At 34.5% G+C, this 18,978-nt stretch overlaps 1 protein-coding gene across 1 annotated transcript in view; it reads right to left on the reverse strand.

Annotated features, from left to right (window-relative positions):
* SCN3A (sodium voltage-gated channel alpha subunit 3) overlaps nucleotides 1-18,978 on the reverse strand; it is a 115,951-nt gene that overhangs the window by 61,785 nt on the left and 35,188 nt on the right. Inside the window, 6 exon segments of the mRNA XM_043576930.1 lie at nucleotides 7,369-7,432; nucleotides 7,640-7,912; nucleotides 8,972-9,063; nucleotides 9,721-9,849; nucleotides 14,090-14,179; nucleotides 16,776-16,894. Of these exon segments, the coding sequence (XP_043432865.1) occupies nucleotides 7,369-7,432; nucleotides 7,640-7,912; nucleotides 8,972-9,063; nucleotides 9,721-9,849; nucleotides 14,090-14,179; nucleotides 16,776-16,894 (767 nt within the window).

Raw genomic sequence — 18,978 nt, forward strand, 5'->3', positions numbered from 1 at the left:
TTATATGAAATTTATTAGGAAAACCAATAGAAAATTTGGATGCAAGGAGTCAGATTTACAGACACTTAGAATGGCAAAGAGGCAGCAACCACACACTTTTGCCTCTAACATCATTAGTCTCCTGATCTTTACAAAGTGTCAAGCAAGAATCAATTATTTAAAATGAAAGGCCAGAAGGGCCAGTAGGGAACCACTTAATGAGCTGCTTCATTAGCCACTTCTATAGAATTTTATACAATAAAACTTATATTTTAGAATAACTTGAGATTTACAGAACAATTACAAAGAGGGCACAGTGACTTCCCAAATATGCCCAGTTTCCCCTATTATTAACATCTTATGTTGATATGGTACATTTTAACTAATACTGATACATTATTATTAACCAAAGCCAATGTTTCATTCAGATTTTCTCAGGTTTTTTCCCCTAATATCCTTTTTATATTCCAGGATCCCATTCAGGATTCCATGTTCTATTTAGTCATCATGTCACTTTAGGCTCCTCTGAGAAAGTTCCTAAGACTTTCCTTGTTTCTGATTACTTTCATAGTTTTGAGGAATACTTTTGGGTATTTGGAAGAATTTCTTTCAATTGGTATTTGTCTGATGTTGTTGTTCTCATGATGAGATTGGGGTTATGGATTTTTGGAAATAAGACCACAGAGGTACAATATTATTATTGTCCTATCATATCAAGGGTACATACTATCGATATGACTTACCATTGTCGACACTAACTTTCATCACCTGACTGGAGGTAGTGTTTGTCAAGTTTCTCCACTGTAAATTTACTCTTTTTTTCCCCCATAGTGCGCTCTTTGTAATGAAGTCACAATGTGCAGCCCACACATCAGAAACAGGGAGTTATGATCCACCTTCTTAAGAGCAGAGTAGGTACATAAATTGTTTGGGATTCTTCTGCATGGGGGATTTGTCTATTACCTCTCATTTATGTATTTATTCAATAATTTCTTTTTTTAATTTCAAGTTTTTATTTAAATTCTAGTTAGTTAACATATAGTATAATATTAGTTTCAGAAGTAGAATTTAGTGATTCATCACTTACATACAACACTCAGTGCTCATCACCAGTGCCCTCCTTAATACCCACCACCCTTTTAACCCATCCTCTGCCCACCTCCCATCAGCAACCCTGTTTGTTCTCTGTAGCTAAGGGTCTGTTTCATGGTTTGTCTCTCTCTTTTTTCCCTATATGTTCATCTGTTTCATTTCTTAAATTCCACATATAAGTGAAATTATGTGGTATTTGTCTTTTTCTGACTGACTTATTTTGCTTAGGGTAATATAGTCTAGCTCCATCCATGTTGTCTGACACCAGCCATAGTAACTTCTTACTAAATGCATCTCCAGAGCAAGGGAAATGAGCAAAAATGTACTATTGGGACCTCATCAAGATAAAAAGCTTCTGCACAGCAAAGGAAACAATCAACAAAACTGAAAGGCAACCTACGGAATGGGAGAGGGTACTGGCAAATGACATATCTGATAAAGCGTTAGTATCCAAAATCCATAAGGAACTTTCCAAACTCAACACTCAAAAAACAAATAACCCAGTTAAGAAATGGGCAGAAGACATGAATAGACATTTTTCCAAAAAAGACATCCAGATGGCTAACAGTCATGAAAAGCTGTTCAACATCGCTCACCATCAGGGAGATACAAATCAGAACTCCAACGAGATATCACCTCACACCTGTTAGAATGGCTAAAATTAACAACACGGGAAACAACAGGTGTTGGTGAGGAAGCAGAGAAAGAACCCTCTTACACTGTTGATGGGAATGCAAACTGGTGCAGCCATTGTGGAAAATAGTGTGGAAGTTACTCAAAAAGTTAAAAAAGAACTCTCCTATAATCCAGCAATTGCACTACTACGTATTTACCCAAAGGATAAAAAAATACTGATTCAAAGAGGCACACGCACCTCAATGTTTATAGCAGCATTATCAAAAATAGCCAAATTATATAAAAAGCCCAATGTCCACTGACTGATGAATGGGTATTCAATCACTTGTTTATATGAGTATTTACTTATACTACTAATTTTCACTTGAATTCTAATTTGTTTTATATAATTTGTTGCTTAAATTGTTCCCGTTTTGGTCATTGAAAGCTTTTTCATTAACTTCATTGACTACTTCTCTTTGATTTAACCTCATAATTCTGTGTGTCTTGTTTTTGTTTGTCTTTTTTAGCACTTTCTAACTTTGTGGCACTGCAAGATGCCACAGACTCATATTTCCTGCTCTAGCATTGGCCATTTGTCCAAGAAGACCTTGTATTTTATTGGAGAACGGTACTAGAAACCAGAGCAAACATTTCATGCTCATGGATTGGAAGAACAACTGATGTTAAAATGTCTATACTACCCAAAGCAATCTACACATTCAAAATGTGTAGATTCTCAAAATAACACCAGCATTCTTCACAGAGCTAGAACAAACAATCCCTAAAATTTGTTTGGAACCAGAAAAGACCCCAAATAGACAACGTAATGTTAAAAAGAAAGCCAAAGCTGGAAGCATCACAATTCCAGACCTTAAGTTGTATTACAAAGCTGTAATTATCAAGATAGTAATGGTGCTGGCACAAAAACAGACACAGATGAATGGAACAGAATAGAGAACCCAGAAGTGGATCCACAAATGTATAGCCAACTAATCTTTGAGCAAGAAAGGATTATCGAATGGAAAAAAGACAGACTCTTCAGCAAATGATGCTGGGAAAACTGGATAAATGACATGCACAAGAATGAAACTGGACCACTATCTTACACCATACACAAAAATAAATTCAAAATGGATGAAAGGCCTAAATGTGACACAGGAAACCATCAAAATCCTACAGGAGAAAGCAGGAAGCAACCTCTTTGATCTTGGTTGCAGCAACTTCTTACTAGACATGTCTCTGGAGGCAAAGGAAATAAAAGCAAAAATGAACTATTGGGACCTCATCAAAATAAAAAACTTCCACACAGCAAAGGAAACAATCAACAAAACTAAAAGGCAACCAACAGAATGTGAGAAGATACTTGCAAATGACATATCTGATAAAGGGCTAGTACCCAAAATCTATAAAGAACTTACCAAACTCAACACACCAAAAACAAATAATCCAGTGAAGAAATGGGCAGAAGACATGGATTTATATTTTTCCAAAGAAGACATCCAGATGGCCAACAGACACATGAAAAGATGTTTAACATCACTCATCATCAGGGAAACACAAATCAAAACCACAGTGAGATACCATCTCACACCTGTCAGAATAGCTAAAGTTAACAACTCAGGCAACAACAGATGTTGGCGAGGATGTGGAGAAAGGGAATCCCTTTCACACTGCTGGTGGGGAAGCAAACTGGTACAGGAACCCTGGAAAACAGTATGGAGGTTCCTCAAAAAAAATTAAAAATAGAACTACCCTAAAATACAGCAATTGCACTAGTAGGTATTTATCCAAAGGATACAAAACAGCTGATTGGAAGGGGCACATGCACCCCAATGTTGATAGCAGTACTATCAACAATAGCCAAATTATGGAAAGAGCCCAAATGTCCATCGACTGATGAATGGATAAAGATGTGGTACATATACACAATGAAATACTCAGCGATCAAAAAGAATGAAATCTTGCCATTTGCAAAAATGTGGGCAGAACTAGAGGGTATAATGCTAAGCAAAATAAGCCAGCCAGAGAAAGACAAATATATATGATTTCACTGATGTGGAATTTAAGAAACACAACAGATGAACATAGAGGAAAGGAAGGAAAAATAAGATAAAAACAGGTAGGGAGGCAAACCATAAGAGACTCTTAAATACAGAGAACAAACTAGGGATTGCTAGAGGGGAGGTAGATGGGGGGATGGACTAAATGGGTGATGGGCATTGAGGAAGACACTTGTTGGGATGAGCACTGGGTGTTATATGTAAGTGGTGAATCACTGGGTTCTACTCCTGAAACCAATGCTACACTATATGGTAACTAACTTGAATTTAAATAAATGGAAAGATAAAAAAAATTGGCTGCTTCCATCATCTGCTATCTATATGCTTAACTGTTCAATACCAGTACACATGCAAAGTTGTTTCAGGACTGTTAATCCATACTAACATGGGAAACAATTTTATTCACTAGAGTACAGGGTTTTTGCCTTTGTCTTACAGACTCCACTCATTTCCAAAGTTGCTTAGATAGGTACTTATTCTCCCACTCGTTCCTTGGGTTTTTTTTTTAATACATTTTAAATATATTTATATCCCTTTGTCACATTCTGTATTTCAACCGGAGATACCCAAACTGACAAATTATTTTTTTTATTTGCATACAGTGTTAACTCATTGTACTGTAAAGTTCTGTGGGTTTTGACAGATGCTTGTGTTCATCATTACAGAATCATGAAGAAATTTCTCCACCCTAAAAAATTCTGCGTGTATCACCCAGTCAACCCACCCCAAACCTTTGAAAATCTGATTTTTTAAATCATTTCTACTGTGATCTTTTCCATGATGTCATGTAATTGGAATCAGACGAATATAGCTTTGTTTATATGGCTTTTTTCATGTATTAATATGCATTTAAGGTTCTCAATGTCTTTTTGTGGCTTGATAGCTCATTTTCTTTTTATCACTGAGTAATATTTCACTGGATGAATACAGCACAGTTATCCATTCACCTGTTAAAGGACATCTTGATTGCTTCCAGTTTTTTGGGTTTTTTTTTTAAGTTTATTTTGAGAGAGAGAGAGAGAGAGAGAGAGAGAGAGAGAGAGAGAGAGAGCATGTGTGCATGTGTATGAGCAGGGCAGAGGCAGAAAAAGAGGGCGAGAGAGAATCCCAAGCAAGCTCCATGCAGCCTGGAACCTGATAAGGAGATCAATGTCATGAACTATGAGATCATGACCTGAGCTGAAATCAAAAGTTGGATGCTTAACCACTAAACCACCCAGGCTTCCCAGTTTCTTGTGATTATGAATACAACTGTTATAAATATTCACATGAATGTTTTTGTGTAGACATAAATTTCAATTTAATTGGCTAAATATCTAGTAGGGCAATTGCTGGATCATATGGTTAGACAGTGTTTATTTTGTAAGAAACTGCCAGATTGTCTTGCAAAGTGGCTGTACTGTTTTGCATTCCCACCAGCGATGAATGAGAATTCTTATTGTTCTGCATCCATCTTGTTGTTCTGCAATTTGTATTGCCAGGTTTTTTTTTTTTTTGGATTTTTAACCATTCTAATAGGTATATAATATATAGTAGTAACTCATTTTTGTTTTAATTTTCAATTCCCCAATGACAAATGTTGTTTAGCATCTTTATATATCCTTATTAGACTTCTGTATATATTCTTTTATAGGGTGTCCAGATTTTTGCCTGCTTTTAAATTGAGTTATTTGGGTTTTTTTGTTGTTGAGTTTTAAGAGTACTTTCTTTGTGTATTTTGGATACGAGTCTTTTTTTCAGATACATGTTTTGCAAATATTTTCTTCCAATTATAGCTTGTTTTTTCATTCCGTTTATAGTGTCTCTGCAGAGCAGAAATTTTTAATTTTAATTAAGTCCAAATTAATCAATTTGTTCTTCCATGGATTCTGTTATTGGTGTTTAAAACTTATCACTAAATCTGAAGTCATGTAGATTTTATTCTATGCTTTCTTATATACATTTTATGGTTTTGTATTTTACATTTAGGTCTATAATTGATTTTGATTTAGTTCTTGGGTAGGGTGTGAGATCTACACCTAGGTTCATTTCTTTGCATTTGGATTTCCAATTGTTCCAGCAGCATTTGTCAAAAAAAAACTTTCCTATCTCCATTGCACTGCATTTTCCTCTTTGTCAAAAATTAGTTGACTACATTTGTGTAGGTCTATTTTTGTGTTTTGGGGGGCAGGGTGCTGTCTCTTTTCTGTTTCAGTGATCTGTATATGTATTCTTTCCCAGGTACCATAGTGTCTTGATTACTGTAGCCTTATAGGAAGTCTTGAAATTAGGTAGATTTCTTCAGAATTTTATTTGACAATTAACAATAGTAGCCATCAATTTTACCATATAAATCGTCTAATGCATACTAACTACCCAATAAAGAGAAATGATAATTATGGCTTAATAGGGATAAACTATGTATCATCCAACCTTCTCTAAAGTTTTATCTAGGCTTTTATATTAAAACAATAATAATATATAAAATAATAATACCTAAAATGCACTAAATGCTCATGATAGACCAGGTGCTAATCCAAGTGCTTTATGTGTACTGCTTAATTAATCACCATAACAACCCTAAGAGACAATATTACGTTCCACATTTTAAAAATAAATAAACTCAGATACAGAGAGCTTAGAATATTTTTCCAAAGTCAGGGTTTATAAATGTCAGAATTAGGGTTTGATTCCAAGTATATGTAAACTCTAGAATTCATGCTCTTATTTACTACATTCTCCTAAAAAAAAGGTTAGGAAAAACATCAGGAAAACAATTCTCCCCCTGTCAACACCATCTCTGGGACTGATACACTTTTTCAATAATGCGCGTAGATATTTATGGCCATACAAGTTTCCCATTTTCTGGGATGACTCAAAATATGTTCTGTGTAAGTTTTGTGGCTTAAGAGTCACTTAATGTTGCTGTCCTTCACTTCTAAAAAAAATTATACCCTGACCTAAAATCACTTTTTAATCCTCTTGGGAAAATATGTTAAGTATGAGAGACCAGCAGGATGACTAAGATATTAAAGTGCCCCTTATTGTAGAATGTGACCAAAAGAACTGTAAGGTATACAGACTCAAACTTGTACATGGCTTTGACATATATCTGTCCCTTGGCTTTTTTGCACATGCTACTTCAAGAACAACCAACTCTCTCAAAAGCAATTTGCCAAATGAGCTTTTCCCTGAAGATCATGTTATATTCTGGATGTTTTCCAGCCACAGCAAAGCTCATCACATCAACACATACCCATTATCAATCAAAATGTGCCCATATTGTGTTTTCTTTCCTGTATTTATTAAACAGCTCTGATGGGCTTACAGAAAAAACAGACTATGGGTCTTCACACTTTGGGGTAATAATCAGGTACATCTTAACTATGGAATTCTAGGAAAAAAGGTCTTCACCCAGAGGGGTGATTTTAATGGCTGTGAATTTAGAATTAATAGCAATCCAGTAACATAGAGAAGGTACTTCCTAGGTAGGTAGCGCTACTCTTTACAATCTTTACATGTAAGAATACCCTTGCATTTTTTTTTACATCTTTACAATCTACATGTAAGAATACCCTTGTATTTTTTTTCCTATCTGCTTTTTCTCAAAGTGTTCTACATTTTTTATGATGTTTCTTACCCTGCATCTGAGCCATTTCCACAGAGTAAAGGGTCCTTTTGTCCATCCAAAACATAAAAGTGACCTGTTAATATAAAGAAGAATTAGCTAATTCACTTCATATCAATCCTACTGACATTAGGAATAAATCAGAGTTTGACTATCAGTTATTTTCAAAGTGGACACAATAAACTATATTTACAAAGATGGCTTCAACCCCACAGCCTCAACTATTTATAGTTGAAAAATCATTCAGCAACACTCAGGTTAACAATGTAGCAATATTTCTTACTGTCATCTTCAATATAATCCTTCCAGTTAAATGTACTCATTGTTACATTAACAAATATTCCATTTGAATCCATTGTGCCATTAAAGTAGGATGTGGTGTTGGTTTCAAAAGCAGAATCGCTTGGGGGCCATTGCAAGCATTTATTCCGCAGGTTGCCCATGAACAGCTGCAGACCAATTAGAGCAAACACGCTCAGACAGAACACAGTCAAGATCATGACGTCAGAAAGTTTCTTCACGGACTGGATTAGGGCCCCCACAATGGTCTTTAAACCTGAGGAGAGACAACAATAGGTCATCCAAGGAATAGTGTCATAAGCCACAATGTGTATCTTCTTAGTCACACACATTCTCATTTCCCATAAACTGTTGCTTGGCTGTTTAGACACCAGAGCTTAATGGATAGCCAGATGGTTTGGGAAATGGATGAAAAGCAGGTTTTATTTATGAATAGTATGCTTTCTGGGGATTTTAAAATGAAAGTGTAAATAGGCAAGAAGCTTTCTTTTTTTTGCTTATTCATTTATTTTTGAGAGAGAGAGAGTGTGAGCAGGGGAGGGACAGAGAGAGAGAGAGACAAACACACACAGAATCTGAAGCAGGCTCTGAGCTGTCAGCACAGAGACCAATGTGAGGCTCAAACCCACAAACCGTGAGGTCATGTCCTGGGCCGAAGTTGGATGCTTAATTGACTGAGGCCCCCAGGCACCCCTAGGCAGGAAGCTTTCTTGCCTGTGGTTTTACATGTTGCCATGAGCACCTAAAGATGAACTTGGAGTTACTTTTCATTTCAGATTTTGTGTTTCATGAGGCTGTCTCCCTCCAACCCATTCTTTATACCAGCCTCCATGTAGCTATAATCAGAGGAAAAAAGAATTGAAAATACTAACAATCCCATGCCAGGTACATGCTGTTCAATAATAATCTTTTCTCCTTTATAAAAGGAGATCTATTTTCAGAAAAGACCTGCAGTGAATGGTAAAACCCAAATCAATTAGTAAAGGCAAGCTAGCAAAGCGTTTTCCAGATTGTAAAAGAGAAAACTTTACATCATAAATGCAAAAAGGAAGAGAGAGACAGAGAGTGCACACATGTACTAGGGCAGACTAGTACTTTTATAGAGACTCATGCAATTCTCCGTTAAACTCTGCTGACTTTATAAATAAGTGTGTAATTTCTAAAATTTTAGGAACTAAACTGCATGGAAACATCATTGGGCATTCTTGAAGTTGACAAACAAGAATAATAAACAAGTCTAATGTCATAAGTGTGGTTTCAACCTGAATATTACAGTGTATTTAAAGTCCACCCCGGTGTTTAACCCCACTCTCACCTGGAATGACTGAAATTGTTTTCAGGGCTCGGAGAACTCTGAATGTTCTCAGCGCTGAGACATTGCCCAGGTCCACGAACTCTGTCACGTATCTGTAATAGGGAGTTCACACACAGACACAATAACAGGATACAAAGAAAGAGCTGTAGGTACAAGGAGCCTTATGGTTCACACCAATCACTCCTTACCTGGAGTTACAGAAATAGTTTTCAGAGCTTTCAAGACTCTGAAAGTTTGAAGGGCTGAAACATTGCCTAGGCTTACAAATTCTGTTACATACCCGTAGAATTAAATCAGAGTTACTGATAATTTTGGCAAAGTTTATTCCAAATAAAGAATGAAAGCTGGGTTTGGCATATAGAGCCTCTTGACTTTAACAAATGGAATTGCTACAGAACTCAGAGTGCCTCAGCGGTAGGCTGCTTTATTTCAATGTAATTTTCACTAATATGAACAAGTTTGTTTATAAAAGTAATCAAAATACAGTTGAAGGTGTTAGAGTCAATGAATAACTTCATTTTGATGATGTGGAAGACTCTATGACATGAAAGTAATTCTGTTTATTTGCTCATTTACCAGATATATTTACCTTGCAATATGTATTCTAATGTGTATTCTCAAAACATATGAGGCATATAGTTAATTTGGCTAATAAGAACATTCTACAATTAAAATATGTCACAACAATCTGGTTGATGCTACAACTATTTTCATTCCTTCGAGTTTAACAACTTTTCAAAGATACTCACGCCATCACGATGACACTGAAATCCAGCCAGTTCCATGGATCACGAAGGAATGTAAAATCTTCTAAGCAAAACCCTCTTGCCAAGATTTTTATAAGCGACTCAAAAGTGTAGATTCCAGTGAATGTGTACCTAGGAAAAGCATCCAAACAAAAATTAACAATTTCATTTGAGCTGTAAATATACATATTTTCAACATGGCAAATCTTATCCTTTTGTGGTTTTTAATTTGCTAAAATCTTGTTTCTTATTTCCACTTACAAAGACTTGACTACTTTAATTAATCTTACAAGCCTGAGTGAAGGGTTAAACTGAAGAGATAATATCTTCTCCCAAAGAATCTGATCTTGTTTAACTATTTAGATTTTTAGAATAATAGTTGCATGTGTTTTATGCATAATGATCCAGTTTGGCCCTCTAGAGCAACGCTGTTTGACTAAAATATCATACAAGCTACATATGTTGTTTGGAAATTTTTAGTAGCCAAATAAAAAAGTAAGAAAAAACAAGTGAATTTAATTTTCATATTATATTTTATTTCAACAAATATATCTGAAACACTATTATTCTAACATTTAAGACTAGACAAATTTCAGGTTTCACATGTGGCTAGTGTTTCCCTCATTAGACAATACAGCTCTAGAGGTAAAATTTCTTCGATTTGTTTATTTATAATAAAATATTTCATTCAAATTTATTAATGAGTAGAATTATTTTTAGGAATATATCACATGTCTAATCTAGAAAATATGCTTCCCCTTTTAAAGAGTCAGGCATAGACTTGTAAAACTATCTCTCTCTCTATGTATATATATGTGTGTGTATATATATATATGTATATATATATGTGTGTATATATATATACACACACATATATATGTATATATATATGTGTGTGTATATATATATATATGAAAATTTTCAATTTATTAGTATTTTATGTATGTGCATTTACACAATTACCAAAATTCACAGATAAACAAAATTTCTGATTCTAACCTTGCATCAGCTACTATTTCTATACAATTGGGACAAATCATTTAAATATGCTTAAATTCAAATTTCAGCCTCCAAAATGGTGAAAGATTTTCCATTTACTGTTTGATACAGTGCATTTTTAGCTCTCTCTCCTTTGAGTGTTGACAATATTAAGTTATTTCTGTTTCTTCCAAAAATAGTTGAGAAAGAATACTTGTTTTTCAATATTGTGTTCTTTTAAAAAAAGTACGATTTACGATTACCCTTCAGATTAATTCACCCAAGTCACAAAGATTTGACTTACTTATATTAAAAACAATTATATTTGCCTGCCTACTAGTATTGTGTATGTGAATAAAGTTAGGGGAGTTATTTTTGCATTGTTTTCTGCAGAAATTTCTCTTAGATAAGGGAACAAAGAAATAAGAGAAAAATGTATGCAGAGACCTTCATGTCAGGTTTTCCTAAGAATATTCCTCCTCCCTTTTAAAATAATTCAGCTTATTTTTTGAGGAATAAGTGTAATTGCTATATTTACTTATGAAGTAGCTGACCTTATTAGGAAAAGGCATACTTTACAACGCCACGCTTATATTCACTTGTGTTTTAGTTTGGATCTTTGCACGTTACACATAACCACCATGACATTTCTGTTCGAAGATAGCTGCCTTGTAAAAATCCATCAGAGACAGCTCAATGTGTGCTTTATTTATCACATTAATGGCTAATGTCCTATGGTCTATGCTTAGGCAATTCTAAGTTTTCTGCAGATTTACTAGGGGTAAGATGAAAGTCCCTACTCCTATCCCTGTTTTTTAGAAAAGTAAGAAAATTTGTGACATTTGGAGTATATAGTGAGTGTTGATAGCTATTCAAGGAAGAGAGTCCCAGAGCTTAACATCTGAGATAGAGCTTTGCACAGAACAGGTGTTCAGAAGTACCTATTAGCAAACTAGATTGAACAGGGAAGTGAGAATCAAGGGTACCTTGATCTTTCTTGGCTCTGCCCCTACTAAACTCTAACCATGCTGTTGATTCTGTCCATGTCACCGAGGTTTTCTCCCATAATTATGACGTCTATAGACCCGCCTCCCTTTCATAACATGACCCTCACTATACAATATGGTTCTCAGCCTATTCTGTGTGTGTGTCACCTCTTTGTACAGGGACTGTTTATGCTACCAATGTCCTGTTTTCATGTCAGAACTGAGTTATCTTCTTTTTGCTTTGGACTCTGTTAGCTTTATTTGTTGGCTGTAACCACTGATTTTGCTTGTTTTCCTGCCTCTTTACTGTCAAGTGAGTAGGGATAAATGATCAGGAAACTTGTGCAAAGTTTTCTCACTGACTGATGAAGTCAAAAACTTTGTGGGGGTAAGACTATTTTCATAATGGATATAGTCATCTCTAAAAAATGACTTGAAAACGAGAGACCTGGGGCACCTGGGTGGCTCGGTTGGTTAAGCGTCTGACTTCGGCCCAGGTCATGATCCCACACTTTGTGGGTTTGAGCCTCGCGTCGGGCTCTGTGCTGACCGGCTCAGAGCCTGGAGCCTGCTTCAGATGCTGTGTCTCTCTCTGTCTCTGCCCCTCCCTCACTCTGTCTCTCAGTCTCCCAAAAATAAATAAGCGTTTAAAAAATTAAATAAATAATAAAATAAAATAAAATAAAATAAAATAAAATAAAATAAAATGAGAGACCTGCATAGTCAAGTAATAATATTCAAGTGTCCTCTTTGCCTATCTTTTAATAATGTTTTACAGATAAATGAGATTTACACAGGTTTAAATGCTTCAGTAATTTCTGCTAGGAAAAGTACATACAGAATAGTTTTATATAGGTATGTCCATTTGTTAACCCACAGATGATAAATAACTAAAAATTCTGTTAAATTGCTTGCTCAACATAAGAACTGGATTCTTTCCTAAAATGATTTCTAGAGAGCATTTCCAAGGTACTACCAAGGAGAAAAAAAGTCTTTAATGTGTTAGATCACTGACAAATGATGGCTTAGAATAGTGCATTAAATCCTCAAAGAAGCCTACAGAGGCAGAAATAGAAGTGGCAATGTTTGTCATAATAATTTATCTCCTATTGGGTATTATTTTTAAAAATATGACAACAAAAAGAACATACTAAAAACTTCTTTTCACTAAACCTGATCATTGTATTATACCATACATAAATAGCCTACATACCCTAAATACCTTCTGTTTCACTAATTAATATGTTGCTTTGTCATGAATAATCTCATATGTGACTGATAACTTAGGGAATAATGTTGTTGTTATGATGCAAAAATTGTGTTAGTTAATGCAAAATTTTCCCCATATTGATGTTTTGAATCAATTAGTGGCATCTTTTTCGTCGTACTGAAATAGAACATCCTTAGCATTAAAAGAAGACATTAATACTAATGCAGAAAATTGACCTAAGAGCCTTCTTCAGTGCAAGCAGAGGCTAGTTTAACATGCCCCAAAACTATTGTGCTTACACTTTTCCCTTTGTATTAAAATAATGAATCAAATGCTTAATTTGAAGACATGATAGAAATGTCCCCAGAGTCTTCATCTTAAAAGAAAAAGGACAAGACCTGGGGTCTGAGACTGCAAGGAGTTGTTGGCTATGACTTCTGGTACAAACATCTATAGATGTTTAACTAGGCCAGTATTTTTTTTTATTGGGATTGTTACTGCTTTTATTAGTGTTCTAATTACAAAATCTCATAAGTTTGAATGATCTGCTCTTAATCATGTTTTCCCCTTAAGCCCTATTATTTTTTTTGAGCTCTGATTTTGTAGAGACATTTTGTTTCTTTTATGGAACACATCTATGGTGTTTTAGCACACATGCTGTGTCTAAATAAACTACATATCTGACTGTAACTAAACATCTAAGCTACTTTCCTAAATATAATGATATATAACCATGATACCTAATATAATATATAATGCTAAACACCTAAATTTGTTTTATGAAAATATAGCAATAATAGTAATACACTAGAATACAATAATTTTATTCATATTACTCAGATGGTCATTGTTTTTTATCTAAAATACATAACTATGATACTTTTATGCTAAATGACTGGTTTAGTACAGCTAATTGTACAGCTAAATGATTGGTTTAGTACAGCTAATGTGTACTATTTATAACCTTTCTTAAACAGGTACCGTCATGAATTTGTTGGGAAAAAATACTTACCTTATAGAAGAAAAACTCCCCTAAAGAACTTCCCTTATCTTCTTTCATGTTATGGAAATAACTTTTTCTTAGAAGCTTTTAGCCTGACTCCAAAAAGTGGAAAACTTAAGTCAGACCATAATCATAAGGAGACTGTGAGAGAATTTGATTGTGCATTTCTCATTCCAAGAAGTCATTCCTACTTACTCTACATTCTTCGTCCAGTCTGGAGGGTTACTCAAGGTCATAAATACACAGTTGGTCAAAATAGTGCACATGATAAGCATGCTGAATAAAGTAGATTATAGTTAAGGAATAAATGCTAGTATATTATCACGGCCATTTACAAACGATCAAATACCAAAAAAAAAAAAAATCATCAACAAAGTTACCTGTGAAATTAGTCTTACTTATTTGTTTTAAAGCAATAGCAAAAATAATAGTAATAAAGTATTAAAATAAAATAAGAAGTAAGAAATTGTAAAGCCTGTCATACATCCTGAGTCTACTCCTTTTCATCTTTCTCACAAAACCGAATTTAATAGAGAAATGTATTTGAAGCAATGGGAATTTTACATCCCAAGCAGTTATGTGAAAATAGAACTGCAACGGGAAATGACTGTTCTTTACTAAGTTCACAGTATAAAAGTATAAAAAGTCTGAGTTTGATTATATCTGAAGTTGTACTTCAGATTGTACTTCAGATATAATTTAAAGTCACCACTAACTGACAAAATGTTAATGGGTACAATATAAAAACCCTAGGAATGTATAGCCCAGTATATTCAACAATGACACTGATTGAGCATTCTACTGTAATTAGGTACTCTTAATTCATTTATTCATCATTTATTCATAATGAATGAATAATATGAATCCATAGAATGAAAATAATTCAAATGAACCTCAAAAAATTATCAGTCCTGTCTGTCCTGTCTCTAGGTTAATCAGTCTTTTGTCTCTCTTTTAGTTTTTAGAAGGCCATTTTGAATCTGTCTATATAAAATGCCCATTCTTGATTAAAGAGCTAAATGTGAGACAGGAAACCATTAAAATCCTAGAGGAAAACATAGGCAGTAATCTCTTTGACATCCGCTGGAACAGTGTCTTGCAAGATATGCCTCCTGAGGCAAGGCAAACAAAAGCAAAACTAAACTATTGGTACTTGATCAAAATGAAATACTTCTGCACAGTGAAGGAAATAATCAACAAAACTAAAAGGCGACCTATGGAATAGATTGTATTTGCAAATGACACATTGGATAAAGGGTTAGTATCCAAAATCTATAATGAAATTATCAAACTCAACACTCAAAAAACAAATAATCCAATTTAAAAAATGGGCAGAAGATAAGAATAGACATTTTTTCCAAAGAAGACATCCAGATGGCTAACAGACACTTGAAAAGACTCTCAACATCACTCATCATCAGGAAAATACAAATCAAAACTCCAATGAGATATCACTGCACACCATCAGAATGGCTAAAATTAACAATACAAGAAACCACAGGTGTTGGCAAGGATGTGGAGAAAGGGGAACCCTCTTACACTGTTGGTAAGAATGCAAAGTGGTACAGCCACTCTGGAAAACAGTATGGAGGTTCTGCAAAAGAACTCTCCTAGAGTAAGAGTAGAACTACCCTACAATCCAGCAATTGCATTCCTAGGTATTTACCCAAAGGACACAAAAAATATAATGGGAAGGGATACATACACCCCAATGTTTATAGCAGCATTATCTACAATGGCCAAATTGTGGAAAGAGCACAAATGTTCATCAACTGATGAATGGATATAGAAGTGTGGTGTGTATATATATATACATAGACATACACATGTACATGTACATACACATATACACACACATAATGGAATATTTCTCAGCCATAAAAAAGGATGAAATCTTGCTATTTGCAATGATGTGGATGGAACTAGAGAATATTATGCTAAGTGAAATAAGTCAGCCAGAGAAAGACTACCATATAATTCCACTCATGTGTGGAATTTAAGAAACAAAACAAACTATCATGGGGCTAAAAGAGACTAAAAGAGACTAAAACCAAGAAACAGACTCTTAACCTACAGAGAAAAACTATTGGTTACCAGAGAGGAGGTGGGTAGGGGAATGGGTTAAACAGGTGATGGGGATTAAGGAGTGCCCTTGTGATGAGCACCAGGTGTTGTATGGAAGCATTGAATCACTAAATTGTACACCTGATACTAAAATTACACTGTATGTTAACTAACTTGAATTTAAATAAAAATCAATGCCCATTCTTGAACACAGCCTCTGAATACCTATTTTATCATTACCTATTTGAGAATACTTTTGAAGTCCACAGCTATTCTGTCCTTTTTTGTGTACTTTTTGACTATCATTGTAAGTAGTCTTAAATTCAGTGATATTTAAATATATACTATCAGATATATAGGCACATAATAGTTTAATAAATATTTAGTGAAGGAGGATGGACAGACCCAGGTGCTGAAGATATAGAACCAATTAGGGCATAAAAGTTTGAACATTGGTAATACAGATAATGTTTCTTTAGCAGTGGTTATGTATGGTCTAACTGAGGTTAATAAAAGTGTGAAGTAGCTTTGCTCTTATTCCTTCTACACAGTGCGTTTCATTTACACATTTATTATCATCATTCATTTTTTTACTTCTAGAATCATAGTAGTAATTCTATGCTAATCTTTTTATAAATAGCAGAAAATCAATGAGAACAGGTTAAATAACAATGTCACCATTAATCTCAAAATAATTATATATATAACATATAAAGGAATATATATAAAATATAAATATATAAAATATATTCATATACATATGAATGACATTTTCTTTAAAATCAACCGTAGGCATTCAGTCACATGAAAAGGATATGAATGTACCAAAATCTTAATAGCAATTTTCCTAACAGGGTTTAGCGGAGTTAAAATATACAAGGCAGAGGTGGCACTGAATCGGAAAATTGCCTTCCCTTTATTCAATACTATAAAAGTCTGAAAAAGAAAATATGAAAAAAAAAGTCACTAGATTAGACATGTGGTTTATTTGAAGAGTTTACACACATGAAGAACTTTTTACCTGATTTGTTTGTTCAAACCTGTTTGTTTAAACAAGTTGGTATATCATAACTATAAACACATTAGATGTTTCTCCCTTAAATTAATATACAGCTACAAGTAAACATATGATTTACTATTACCTAATTTGTCTCTAAGGTTTCAACTTTCTGATACAAACTAATGATCCTACACAGAATTTTTTTTTTTTATCAAGTTGTAACTTTACAGATTCCAACTTTATTTAAAGCTTACCATCTGTCTCCAGCTTTGGTAACTTTTCAGATAATTCTGTACATATTGCTACTAAAATAATCTTTTATTTTAATTATTTCAAGTCTTTGAACTCTAAAGCTTATGAAGCCTTTGTATTTTCCCTGTGGTAGTTGTCCTATTTTAAGATGTTTAAACAGGCTGAATAACCTGGTTTTGCTGATTCTATAGATCTGCTGGTAATACTGAGAAGGGACAGCTGCATAGAGAATTAGGCTTAAAGACATCATTTCAAAGGGCATTCCATAGCTAAAATCCTATGACTTGAAACCTATAATCATCAACTTAGCATTTAAGCTATGCTACCCAGTGATTACCTACCACATCTCTCTAAGATCATTTACTTTTTACCACCAAGGCATCTCTGCTCCAACCAAATCAGTCCACTTGTCAATCCTGCTCACAGCCTGTCAGCTTCTCCTTCTGATTCTGGAAATGAGTGTCATAAAATCCTAGAGGAAGGAGGTACCTGTGAGGTCATCTAATACAAACTCCCCCCATTTGGGGTCCGTAACAAGCCTGTCAGTGAGGTCCCACCCACTATTATTTCAAAGGTTCTTAGTCCTGTCTGCATATTAGAATCTCCGTAGGTGATTTTAAAATTGCCAATATTTGAGTTCTACTCAAAACCAAATGAATCAGAATTTCTAAAGGATGGGCATAGACATGGGATTTTTTTAAGTTTCCTCAGGCAATTCTAATATGCAGCCAGGGTTGAAAAGCCCTACCCTCAGAAAATGTCCTCAGCTATCAAAGTCACCTCCTTCATCATGTCTTTCCAGATAAATCACTGCCTTCTTTCTGATCGCTCCCTAATTGTTTCCCTTTACCAGTAAGTCTTAGTGTATTAATTTGCACACATTGGCATGTTGCTTGTAATTATAGTCAAGTAGCAGTTTACATGTAGGGTTCATTCCACTGAGGACTAGGTTAGAAGTTGTTATAAACTATTGAGCATAAAAAGCCTGTAATCTACTTTTTCTCCATTTTTTTCCACAGTATTTAATAGTGTGGTTTGTACATAAATACTTGTTTTAATTAAATGCAGGCTTACCCTTAAGATGCCATTTACCTTTAAGACATCTATATATCCATTTGCTTAATAATATGTTTTCACTCTTTAAGGGCTGTATCCCATACAATCATGTTCACTGACAACACGGTAGTGTTTGAATAGGTAGAGAGAAATATTTATATTGTGAGTATTAAAGGCAAAGAAAACAATTCCTGTGTACATTGCCCTTTTGTATTCAAGACCATGGAGTCAAGCATTACCTAACCAACCATTTTCCATGAACTGCAATCTATAAATTTGAACAATTGTATAAGAAGGACAAGGAAACTTCTTTCTAGCATTGAGATCATCCACACAGGACAGTGGACATTGAGAAATTGCCCTTCAAGCACAAATGCATTAAAGGATTTTCTTAATTTTACAGGATTAGGTTATTTACATTTCAAACAATCTAGATCTTTTTAGACATTCAATAACATGTAAAGTTCACCATAATTTAAAGTGCATTTACTTATGCTTTTGTGAAACAATTGCCATGAAAAAACAGTTAACACTTGTAACATTAGGAGGGGAATTTATTTTGAAAATCTCCAAAAACAGAGTGACAGGAATGAACTGGCCCTTTAAACATGGAATCCTCTGCTCCCCTGAAAGATTAGCCTCTGTGGTACTAACGGGATTAAAAATGACATGCCAAGGGCATCTTCAGTGAATTTACAGGTTCTGGAACACA

The sequence above is a fragment of the Prionailurus bengalensis genome, chromosome C1 (genome assembly GCF_016509475.1).
Source record: "Prionailurus bengalensis isolate Pbe53 chromosome C1, Fcat_Pben_1.1_paternal_pri, whole genome shotgun sequence".
Lineage (NCBI taxonomy): Eukaryota > Metazoa > Chordata > Mammalia > Carnivora > Felidae > Prionailurus > Prionailurus bengalensis.